The sequence below is a fragment of the Schistocerca serialis genome, chromosome 4, assembly GCF_023864345.2.
Source record: "Schistocerca serialis cubense isolate TAMUIC-IGC-003099 chromosome 4, iqSchSeri2.2, whole genome shotgun sequence".
Lineage (NCBI taxonomy): Eukaryota > Metazoa > Arthropoda > Insecta > Orthoptera > Acrididae > Schistocerca > Schistocerca serialis.
Window position 1 is genome coordinate 20,871,621 of NC_064641.1, and position 13,167 is coordinate 20,884,787.

Sequence of the window (13,167 nt, forward strand, 5' to 3'; positions counted from 1 at the left end):
AAGTACAGATATATTTTCGATAAATACTGCCTTACCACTTACAGTTGTTCCACTTGTATCTGTTTAGTCACCAGCAAATAATTTTCTTTTTATTCAAACAGTTATCTCCTGCAATATGAACATGTACATGAATATGTAAGCATCTGAGGATGGCCACAATTTCGAAACCAGTCGTGTGACGAATATATAATCTTTTATTGTGAGTGGTAGCGGATATTTCTCTACAGTCTACACCCTATGAAGCCAAAGTACATCTTTGAAAGGAGTGCAGCCACAATACCTCTCGTAAAGTATATAGTGAAATAAAGGCACACGTCCGCACTTACTGTCCTGACACTACTGCTCATTTTTTTTAGACTGTGCGTCCTTCCTGTTTATCACCTATGAAAAAACAGCCAATCGCGGAGCGCAGGCTGTCTGTTCTATCCGCATGCCGGCATAGATAAGAGGCGATGTAGCATATGTGTAAAATGTCTGTGGTCTTAATTCTAGTCTCTCTGGTCATTACAGTAATTGCGCAATAGGCAGTTTGAGATCGAGAAGCTGATTGTAAAATGCTGACACTGACAGTCTAGAAGTAAATCCCGGTCTCTCGTATTTTATCTCGATTCAGTGAGGTAGCCATTTCACACAAAATAAAATGAAGTTTTTTCCCTTGCTTTTCTTATTGGTATCGACATGTGCAGCACAAGATACGTTTCTTACTACTAAAGTTTTTGTGATGCCCATAGTTCCATCATTGTTTAACTGGACGTTGCAAGGTACATGAGAAAGACAATACGTTAAGCGAACAGAAATTTAACTTAATTTCTTGTAGCTGCCAGTATGTATTTTCTTCTCCCAGGACATACCAGTCAGTATACGTATCGACCATCCTTATTAAATGCCCCAGACCTTCCAGACTGGATCCATTATACACACAGCAGATCAAATGGCAAAGGATATTTGTATGGTGTACCACCAATGAAACAGAATGATTTGGAGGTAATATTTAGTTTTTTGTAGCACCAATAAGCTGTAGCAGAGAGCATGTTTCATAACTCAGATTGCATAGAGTTAAATTGCGTGTAATATTTGTAGATACACGGACACTATAAAACTAGTTCACATGCATACAGATCCGATACTGGCAGACCAAACATCCACCACTCTCCGCCTCCATCCCTCACAAAAAATTCAAAATTGAACATTCGTATCATTAAATACTATTTGATCCACAGTGTTGTTCCATTCCTCTTTATTAGTTACCTGCTTCGCTATATTTCGATAGAATTTCTACATTTGTAGCAGGCTGTATTGTGTTAAATACTGCCTCTTTTGTTGATCACCTCTCAGGTTTGGTTTTAACATGCATATTTTTTTATATATAATATACCTTGTAATTCTGAACTATTTTCTACTTTTGCTTCCATTTTTCATGATATACCCCATAATTCTGAACTATATTATAGTTTTGCTTCTCATAATTTTAGTGTTTTACAATATTAAAACGTATATGCTTCAGTTGATACTCTAGCAGTGACTAAGGTTGAATATGGAGGCATTAATTAAGAAAAAATATAAATAACCCAGGTCACATTTTTCCATTCTGCAAAATAAAGTTTGCAAATTGCAAGTCAGTGGTGGATTGATGTACGAATATTGTCCAATTAGAGTATTTGTTTGGATTTTGTGATATCGCATCTTAATTGTCCATACAAGAGGGGTCAGTGTTTTGTACAGAGATAATTAACAAGAATCTACTACTCCTAAGCAGTTGCATTTCTGATTACACTTTACAACTGCTGTTCTTCCAGTATAACTTACTTGGCATTGACTTGGATACCTGTAAGGTGACATTTTGTATCAACTATTTTACATACATAGGTAGGACTACATCCATTCCCATAAACAGAAGTGAAATACCATACTAGGCTACGTTTGCAAAATGAAATGTAATTGGGAAATTGAGTAAAACTGTTAACATAATAAGGGGAGATGGGAAACAAGTAGTTATTAGAGAAGAAAGGGCAGATGCTACGAAAAGATCAAAGATTTGAAAGATGGAGAAAGTGGTTGATGGAAAAGAAATAGTTAGTCCAAAAATGCAGACTCTTAAAGTAAACCTGTGTGCCGAATCACGACTAGAACTCAGGGCCTTAGCCCTTTGTGAGCAAGAGCTGTACCGACAGAGCTACCCAAGCTCGACTCACAGCTTGTCCTTGCAGCTTTACTTCCACCAGTACCTTGTCTCCTTCCATCCAAACTCCACACAAGCTCTCATGTGAAACTCCTGGAGGAAAGGATATTACAGGGACGTGGATTAGCCACAGCCTGGGATATCCAGGGTGCTGTTCGACACAACAGCTAATCTCATCTGCTTGTTGACATTAATATGAACAGCAACTGCTATGGCAGAGTCTTTATAGCTTGAAGTATTGGCCCTCCTTCAAGCAGATCCACTTACCACATTTCACAAGCACGAAATACAGCTATGTGTCAGATAGAATGTGCATGCCTTGTTTAAGGTACGATCGGTACCACAGTTCCCCGTGGCTCCACAATTGCTGTCATGTCACCCGTGAAAACTGTCTGAGGTATGATTGATAGGAAACTTCTTTGTTGTGCTCTAACAAACACTGTGCATTGCAGAATGTCTTTTAAACTGCATGCAGGGAGATCCTCAGAAACATGTCTGGACCCCTCTTTGATTCATGTCATGCGTTCAAGAGACCACGGCAGTAAGACATAGTGTCTTCACATCATACTGAATTCTCAGTCAGAGACCACATATAGTTTTTTAATCCAAATGATACAGTGTATTGTGTGGTAAAAAAATCCATAACATGAAGTTCATCTTGGTCAAAAATGCTATTATCTGCATTGCTAATGTTTCTATATTTCATTGAAATGGCAGTCCAGCGTGGCTGATTCATATCATTATTTCGTAGTATCCTGCCACTATTTATTGTGTGATGCACTACTATTCTGTGTAACAGTGAAGAGTCCAGGTTGAAATATCAACAATATTATGAAAAGGATAGATAGCTACTTAACGGAAAGATGACACACCGAGTTGCAGAAAAGCATAACGAGAAGACTGTTACACATTGAGCTTTTGAGCAAAACTTTCTTCAGAAAGGAAAAAATACATATATTCTCACGAGCAAGCACATAACACATACGCATGACCATTATGTCTGACCATTCCATCCAGAATGTAACCATCATGTAGAGTTGATGCAGCAATCTGGAGTGAGGCAGGAAAGTGGGAGGGACAGCAGATACACGTGGGGGGGGGGGGGGGGGGGGAGGAGGAGTCAGTGTTGCATGGCAGAGCATGTGGGGACTAGGAGGTGGCAGAACAAGGCTGGATGGTGCAACATAGGGAAATGTGGAAGAGGGAGGGGGAGTGTGTAGTGGAAAAGGAGCAGAGGGGAAAAGACCAGTGGGTGCAATGGCAGAGCAGTGACTCACAATGATGGTGAGGGGATGTAAATTGGATGGTCGTGGTAGAACAGAGGGGGCAGAACCTGTTGGGTGGAGGGTTTGAGGACAATAGCTTACCCTAGGTTGAGGCTGGGATGATTTCGGGAGCAGAGAATGTGTTGTAAGGATATCTCTCATCTGTGCAGCTCAGAAAAAGTGGTGGCAAAGTGGAGCATCCAGATGGCATGGGTTGTGAAGCAGCCATTCAAATCAAGTATGCTATGTTCAGTTGCAAGTTATGCCAGGAGTTGGTCCATTTAGTTCTTTGTCACAGTTTAGAGGTGGCCATTCCTCCTGGTGGACAGCTGGGTGATAGTTATACCAATATAAAAAGCTGCACTATGATTGCAGTAGAGCTGGTATATGACCTGCAAGGGCAATACACAGCCCTTTCAACAGAAGCACGCCTCAAAACAGATCCTGATCTAAACATCCTACCTGCTGACAAAGGTTCTGTCACTGTCGTTATAGACCACATTGAGTAACTGGTGGGATTTCTCTGCCAGTTGTCTGACTCCTCCACCTATAAACTCTACCGAAGTGATCCCATACCAGAAATCCAGCATAAATTCCAATCCCTGCCTAAAGTCTTAGGCCCCTCCTCTCCTCTGATGGCTCCATCCACACCTCTATCCACATTAAACCCACTAACCACCAACAGTATCTGCATTTCAACAGCTGTTATCCCTTCCACACCAAAAAATCCCTCCCATACAGCCTGGCCACATGGGGATGGCATATCTGCAGTGACAAGAACTCCCTTGCCCAATATGCAGAAGGACTTAGTAAACAGATTTCCCATGCCATATCCCCCCACACACCTTATCATCCCTAAGAACCAGCTACAAACAAGTGCCCCCTTCGTCACCCCAGACTGGAACAGCAATACCACATCCTTTGTCAGAGCTGTGATTATCATTCATCATGCCCTCAAATGAGGGACATCCTACCCGAGATCCTTCCCACCCCTCCTAAAGTAGTGTTCCATCATCCACTCGACACCAACAACATCCTAGTCCATCCCTGTGTCACTCCCAATCCCAAACCCTTGCCACACAGATCATATCTCAGTGGAAGATGCAAGTTCAAGACCTGCCCAATCCCCCCAACCGGCACTTCCTATTCCAGTCTTGCCACAACCTTATTCTACCCCATCAGAGCCCAGCCTACCTGTGAAAACAGCTGTCATACCAGCTCTGCAGCAATCTTTGCACAGCTTTTTATATTCGTATGGCTACTAACCAGATGTCCACCAGGATGAACGGCCACCGCCAAACTGTGGCCAAGAACAAAGTGGCTCGCTCTGTGGCACAACATAAAGCTGAACATAACATGCCTCCTGAATCATCTCAGCCTCAACCTATGGTACCTACTGTCTCCATATCATCTACCCAATAGTTTATGTCCCTCTAATCTGTCAGGAAGTGCAAAATGGCTAAGCAGGGATGGCTAGAGGACAAATGTAAGGATGTAGAGGCTTATCTCACGAGGGGTAAGATAGATACTGCCTACAGGAAAATTAAAGAGACCTTTGGAGAAAAGAGAACCACTTGTATGAATATCAAGAGCTCAGATGGAAACCCAGTTCTAAGCAAAGAAGGGCAAGCAGAAAGGTGGAAGGAGTATATAGAGGGTCTATACAAGGGTGATGTACTTGACGACAATATTATGGAAATGGAAGAGGCTGTAGATGAAGATGAAATGGGAGATAAGATACTGCGTGAAGAGTTTGACAGAGCACTGAAAGACCTGAGTCGAAACAAGGCACCAGGAGTAGACAACATTCCATTAGAACTACTGATAGCCTTGGGAAAGCCAGTCCTGAAAAAACTTTACCATCTGGTGAGCAAGACGTATGAGAGAGGCGAAATTCCCTCAGACTTCAAGAAGAATATAATAATTCCAATCCCAAAGAAAGCAGGTGCTGACTGATGTGAAAATTACCGAACTATCAGTTTAATAAGTCACAGCTGCAAAATACTAACACAAATTCTTTACAGACAAATGGAAAAACTGGTAGAAGCCGACCTCGGGGAAGATCAGTTTGGATTCCGTAGAAATATTAGAACACGTGAGGCAATACTGACCCTACGACTTATCTTAGAAGAAAGATTAAGGAAAGGCAAACCTACGTTTCTAGCATTTATAGACTTAGAGAAAGCTTTTGACAATGTTGACTGGAATACTCTCTTTCAAATTCTGATGGTGGCAGGGGTAAAATATAGGGAGCGAAAGGCTATTTACAATTTGTACAGAAAGCAGATGGCAGTTATAAGAGTCAAGGGGCATGAAAGGGAAGCAGTGGTTGGGAAGGGAGTGAGACAGGATTGTAGCCTCTCCCCGATGCTATTCAATCTGTATATTGAGCAAGCAGTAAAGGAAAGTAGGTATTAAAATCCATTGAGAAGAAATAAAAACTTTGAGGTTCGCCGATGACATTGTAATTCTGTCAGAGGCAGCAAAGGACTTGGAAGAGCAGTTGAACGGAATGGATAGTGTCTTGAAGGGAGGGTATAAGATGAACACCAACAAAAGCAAAATGAAGATAATGGAATGTAGTCGAATTAAGTCTGGTGATGCTGAGGGAATTAGATTAGGAAATGAGACACTTAAAGTAGTAAAGGAGTTTTGCTATTTGGGGAGCAAAATAACTGATGATTGTCGAAGTAGAGAGGTCATAAAATGTAGACTGGCAATGGCAAGGAAAGCGTTTCTGATGAAGAGATGTATGGAATGTAGCCATGTATGGAAGTGAAACATGGACGATAAATAGTTTAGACAAGAAGAGAATATAAGCTTTCGAAATGTGGTGCTACAGAAGAATGCTGAAGATTAGATGGGTAGATGACATAACTAATGAGGAGGTATTGAATAGAATTGGAGAGAAGAAGAGTTTGTGGCACAACTTGACTAGAAGAAGGGATCGGTTGGAAGGACATGTTCTGAGACATCAAGGGATCACCAATTTAGTACTGGAGGGCAGCGTGGAGGGTCAAAATCGTAGAGGGAGACCAAGAGATGAATACACTAAGCAGATTCAGAAGGATGCGCGCTGCAGTAGGTACTGGGAGATGAAGAAGCTTGCACAGGATAGAGTAGCATGGAGAGCTGCATCAAACCAGTCTCAGGACTGAAGACCACAACAACAACAATCTATCACATCACCATCCTCATCATGCGCCACTCTGTGCTTACACGCCCACTGGGCTTTTTCCCGTCTCTTTTCCATTGCTTTTCCGCTCCCCATTCCACTCACTCCCGCTCCTGTCTTCCCCAAAGCTTCCTGCTTCCACTCAGCTTGACAGTTGCATTTTGATTCGAATGACAGGAGATAGCAGTAATGTGCCTGGTTGTGCGAAAAGAGAGAGAGAGAGAGAGTGTGTTGTTGTTGATGTTGTTGTTCCTTTCTGAAGAAGAGTTTTGGCCGAAAGCTCAGTGTGTAACAGTCTTTTCATTGTGCCTGTATGCCACTTGGTGTGTCATTGTTACAGTGAGTAACAATCCTTCCTTTGTATAATAATGTGTAAAAGTGTTTTAGTTTTCTTATTCTGCATCCACAAACTCACAAAGGACTTTTTATCGCTATTTGAAAGGGAAATAAAAACTTGTACATTAAATTAATTGTCAAATGAAAGGAGATAACTGATATTTTGTGACACTTATATTGCAGATTGTCAGGAGAATCTGACAGGGAATGATCAAGTAATATTATTATGATCCTATAGTTTGTTACTACCCTCTTAAAATTTGACAAATTCTCTGTCATCTGCACATCATTTAAGGCTCGGATAAAAGGTAGGGAATGTTGTTGGCTGCTTGAACTGTCATGATTAGGTGTGTACGTCACACTACTTGAACACTGCAAATGAACTGACTGTATGTTGTGGGGTTTTGGCGACAGCATACTTGTAACACAAGGTGCTTAGTGCTGTTATTGGAGGATCAAAGTTCCAGGACGTAAAATGTTATAATAGGATATAATTTTAATGAAGTTGATGAAGCTGTAGTCACTGATTTCATCAAATTGTGTGATACAAGAAAGTTCCAGGGGTTTGCTAAAAATGAACAAGAAGAAGATAAACTGAGCTTGGTGGCCAGATGATCACAGTAAACAGCATACACAGTCATGAAAATCTTGAGAAGCCCCAGTTAGCAAAGAATTTGAGTTGTAATTGGTAATGTTTTTGTGAGAACCAGTGTCAAACACAACACATTTTGTGATAAATTTAAGATGGTTTTTTGAAATGGTAGTCTATATGACTAAAAGTCTTGTAACAGATCAAGAACTGACAAAACGGTGATTTACTCATTCACCCACCTGTTGCTTCTGTAGATCGTATTGTGAGGAAGAGCTCTCAAAGGCAGTGGTAGAATACTACATCATAGAGTTACAGATAAATGAACCACTTCTTGAGTTGCATTAGTAACTCTCATTAAAGATAAGTAGCGTATGCTTGTCAAAGAAAAATGCTATTCTCTACATCACACTTAAAAAGACTGCACATTAATGCCCTTCATGCTCAGCAGAACACCTACTGCTTTAAACAAACTGTTGAAGCATCTAATTAAGTAATGTTTTTGTAGAATACAAAATAGTGGAATGCTAAATACAGTCAGCCACTGTATAGTGGAGGTGTTCAATAGCAAATAGTCATATAAAGAAGAGGGAGAAAACAGTAGATCAGTTTATGAACTTGAGTTTGCCTATGTTATGCACATATATACAGTGACATTTTTCCTGTGTTGCAGACCAATTGAGGTGAATGGTTACATTGTGTGGTAAACCCAGAGTTTTCCAGTAAATATTGTGTTCTTGAAGGACATACAGGTTTAAAAAAGGAAGGTAAAGTGGCAAAGTGCGATGATAAATATAAAGGTTTTCAGACAAATCATATTCTGCTCCATTATCATTTCTCAGACAAACATCTAGTAATTGCATCCAGTCTTAGGCTATATTGACAGATTACAACGCTGTATTGAGTGTGGAAGAAGAACCTCCTTTGGTTTACTGCACAGTATTCAGTCTTTGTGGCTGTGGCAGTGGTGGTGGCTCTGAGCACTATGGGACTCAACAGCTGAGGTCATCAGTCCCCTAGAACTTAGAACTACTTAAACCTAACTAACCTAAGGACATCACACACATCCATGCCCCAGGCAGGATTCGAACCTGCGACCGTAGTGGCCACGTGGTTCCAAACTGTAGCGCCTAGAACCGCACGGCCACACAGGCCAGCTCAGTCTTTGTAAGACATAGAATTGAAACCAAACTAAGTCCATGAGATGAGATGGTTTTTTTCAGTTTGAGTGAATTTGAGCATAAACTAATACATGGGATTGAATCAGAGATTATCTCAAAGATCTTATTCAACATTCTTAATAAAAAAAAGTGAGGTCAGTAACATCTAATTGACTTTGATGTCATCAGAGATGAAACATTAACTTGTACTGTATTGGACTGGGATAAAAAATAAAATCATCAGTGGCCTCTTTTAATCAGTAGCATTCACCTGAATCTATTTAGGAAAACCTAAATAAGAATAGTAGGATGGTGATTTGAACCCCTCCTCCCCTTCAGTACGAGTTCAGTGCCTTAACAAATATGTAAACCTGCATTTTAGAAAGGTTTTCAGTGGTTCAGTATGAGACAGTTTTACTTACAAGATGGCAGTTCAATATGCATGATAGGGCTAATTCTTGCTGATAGAAGTCATTATTCAGCACCAGAACTAGTAACAATGCATGACTACCTACCATTTTTATCCATAGATAACAAACTGTAATGTATATGGGTCATCCTCAATTCTTTAGGTGTAACAAAGGTAAAAAATTGTGTGTGGTTTCTTTGCTACAAATGGAATCATTGCTACAGTCACACTTGAAACTGTAGGATGGTACAATCAAATTGATATGCTTAAGCAGGCTGTCCACCATTTTTCAAAATTCCCTTGGTCAAGTTGCCAAAGATAGTCTAACATGTACATCTGTTTCACTTTGAGAATCATCACACAATGCACAAAACAAGCACATTGCAGACATTGGCTCTCCCACATTCTTCTCACACCTGAGATCTGGCTATGTGCAATTTCTTCAAACTGGTTATTTCTTTCAAAATGATTTTCATGGAAAATGAGTTTGTCTAGGAAACAGATTGTGTATATATTGAAAACATGATAAGTTTGGTATCTACAGCAGCAACTTTACTTTGTGACCAATTCAGTAGCTAAGTAGTGGGTTCAGAAGTTGTAAATATGTAAGTATTTTTCATGCATCTGTGAACCAAGAAAGCAATATTAACAACCTTTGAAACCACGAAGATTGGCAGGAAAGATAATTAAGTTAGGCATTTCACCCCTATGACCCAGCAACTGGTGATGATATATGGCATTTTAAATACAGTCCATCCACAAAACTCCAAACCTGCAAGGGGACAAGTCCAATGAAACAAATGCCAACAATTGTTAGAGATTTAAAATGTGTTATTTAGACCTAAAAAGTATTCCTGATTCATCCCACAGCATAGTCATACAGGTTACACTTTTCTTCAAATGTCTGATTTATTACTGTCTTAAATAAGTCATACATTTGCAATTTGAGAACTGGTTTCTGCTGCATGAGAATGTATGAGAATGTGACTGACCAAAAATCATACAACAGCAACATCTCATTCTCCAATATTCACAAAATTTGGAAGTAGGAGACTCCCTTCTTTTCCATAAAGTGAAGTATATTCCAAAAGCAATTCAACATGGATCCATTACTTATTGCCACCTGAAAGACATCCAAAGAGAAGACTTTCTGTACTAAGCAAGGAGTGCATTGACAAAGCTAGTGTTGATAGTTGAATGAATGAAATTTCTTGTGCGCCCAGTGTGCATTTTTATTCGCCTGTCCTGAGAACTTTTCAGACTGAGTGTGTTTTAGCACCTAATTTGACTAAATTAACAATATGTATATTCTCTCAATTTGTCAGTGTTTATATTGGAATTAAATATTGATGGTTTTGGAGTATTAGAATATTTCTTGCATTATGTAAACTGGAATTTCCAGAAATATTGAAAGACCTTCTAAATGATCACCTGTCAATATAACTGGAGACAAGAAAACAATTCAAATCCATGAAAAACAGTAGCAATATTATTTGACATGTTGACTGCCACAATGCTGCCCACAGCCACAGCAGAGCCTTTCACCTAACATCGTCTGCTCGCCAGTGACCACAGCAAAGACACCATGGTGTGGCCTGGTCTGGCAGTGAAACATCCATCACTATGCATGTGGCAGTTAATGTATTAATGAATACAGGTGAGCACATGAGTAATCGGATAGAAAATAAGTAAATAAAACCATCAGAGAACTTGGTGCTAAATGTAGTAAGCTGACATAACCTTCATAAACTAAAAAAAGTAATATTTAATGGAATGATGTCTCAACAACTTGAAGCCAGTTTGACAATGTTGCGGTTCCACCAAAAGTGAAGGAAGTGCACTCACCCAAACTGTTAAACAAATGTAGTCTTTGCTTCTGTTGTGTGCATATTGGTCAAGAGTTTATACTCAAACATACCAAACACAGCTAAGTTAACAGCTGAATAAATGTCAAAGCTATTGATTTTACAGAAATTCATAGTGAGTGGACTCAAACCAGCACTAAGAGTCACACAGTGGTGATCACCTCTTAAATGAAACTGTACATATGTAGTGATAATACAGTGGTGTTGTGTTGGACAATGACTTTTTTTATAGAAATGAAAGTTCCAAAAAATGAATGGTTGCTCTGGATTGCGTGTTCACTGTAGCTGACATATTTATTGTGAGAGACCTTGCAGCTAAATTGGTATTTAAGAATATATATTATTTTCTAGTTTCAGGGGCAGAGTGACTAGTTTTGATCTCTCTAGTTCATCTTCAGATCTGTGTAGTTGCATCAATAACATATCATGTTTTTATGGAATGACAGTTGTTATCGGTATTCTAATGTGTATTTCCAATACAGACATGATGGGTTGTTGACACCATTACATAGATCGGAATATCATCCAGGTGGATTGAAACTAGTCATACTTTTAATATATGTGGCTGAAACTGGAAAATAAAATGAATTTAAAATTTTTTGATAGTTTATTTAAACTGCCGGGCAAAGTTTGCAGATTTGCAAGTGTAGATTTTGTGTGTGGTCTGAGGCATCAATGTTGTTGCTTGATGAGCTAGTGATGAATTCTCCAGTCAATCATAGTGTTTGTCCAATGTAACATTCTCTTTTCTTAAGTGTGTCATGAGAATAAATTAATAAAATCCAAACATTTCCAGTTTATTGATTCCAAGTGTTTCAGATTGTGAACGACACATATTTGCAATGTATATTACTTATTATTAGAACAGGTAATGCTACTTGCATTATTTGTGCTTAGCTGTTGTAATTGTTTGATGGAAATTATTGTTCTCCATTCTGATCATTGCAAAGTTCTTGCTGAGTTTGTTGATATTTAAACTTGCAATTATGGGTTAGTAACTTTTTCTTACAATAAGTAGTTGAAATCTGTTTATAGATCACTTGTGCTGTTTATTCATAAAAACAGTTTCTGAACTACATCTTAAAAAAGAAAAAAAAGATATTACTTCCAAAAATACAGCTGCTTCTACCCATACTAACACACATTGCAAAAACTACTGCCATGTGATTACAGCCACCGTAATACAGTATATATAACATCAGAACAATGTTGACTGCCTTGGATGTTGTTAGACATATTTTAATTAACTTACGATTATCAAAAACATTTATGAAATTATTTAGTATAACATTGCACAATCACAAAACATAACATAGTTCTTATGATTCAATTTATTAATTACACATGCTTTCTGTCCCAAAAATTACATCCTGAGTATTTTTAACAATAAATATTACAAAATGATAATTTTGGACAGAAATAAATTCATCTTGCACTTTCCCACAATTGTGGCAGTTCCTTATTAACAATTCATATTGTTTCATACGAGTTACTCCATTGGTGTAAGTTAGAAATAAAGATATGATCCTATACAGGTACATGTAAATGAATTGAAGTATATCGACTTGTATAGTAGTCCAATGTATCATACTAAAATATGTGAGTCTTGATATGTTACATTACACTGTACATTAATTCAGCTATTGTCACTTCCAATGACAATGTTTTCAATGAACAGTGATTACACTCTGAAATCAACCCTCAATTTCTTGGCTGGTGAAGAAAAGTACCTATTCATGTACAAGCTTGCTGCAGTGTTTACAGAAAAGTTTTGATTTACAAACATGGGATCTCATTCTAAAAGAAAAGCTGATTTGAGTTTTCTTAAAATAAAAGAAGATTTAACTTCCCTTAAAAAGATTTTTTGTGTGTTATCCCTGAGGACAAAGGATCACTTACTATAGTATTTGACTGTGAGGAATATGTGACTGAGGGGTATTGAGCTCTCAGACACTTCAGTGTAGAAAATTGTTCCTAATAACCCCATTCCTTTCCTCTAGACAGCTGCAGATAATCCTGAAAACCCTAGGTCCCTCACAAGGGCTCACAACTATCCATAGAAAACCAGATCCACACTCCCCACTTTATACTTACTTCTCAAAATACATTTCATTTCATTTTATTACAACCATCCTGGCTGTCCCACCATGACTGGCCTTAAAGCCCCCATCAAATGCATCTCAGTCCTG

At 38.8% G+C, this 13,167-nt stretch overlaps 1 protein-coding gene across 2 annotated transcripts in view; it reads left to right on the forward strand.

The window, feature by feature from the left end:
* The first annotated feature begins 498 nt into the window (after positions 1-498).
* LOC126475075 (epsilon-sarcoglycan) overlaps positions 499-13,167 on the forward strand; it is a 106,502-nt gene continuing 93,833 nt past the window's right edge. For both annotated transcript variants that reach the window (XM_050102635.1, XM_050102636.1), the window contains exons 1-2: positions 499-761; positions 845-984. In XM_050102635.1, coding sequence (XP_049958592.1) covers positions 641-761; positions 845-984 — 261 coding nt within the window. In that variant the 5' untranslated portion in view covers positions 499-640. The remainder of the gene's footprint in view (positions 762-844; positions 985-13,167) is intronic.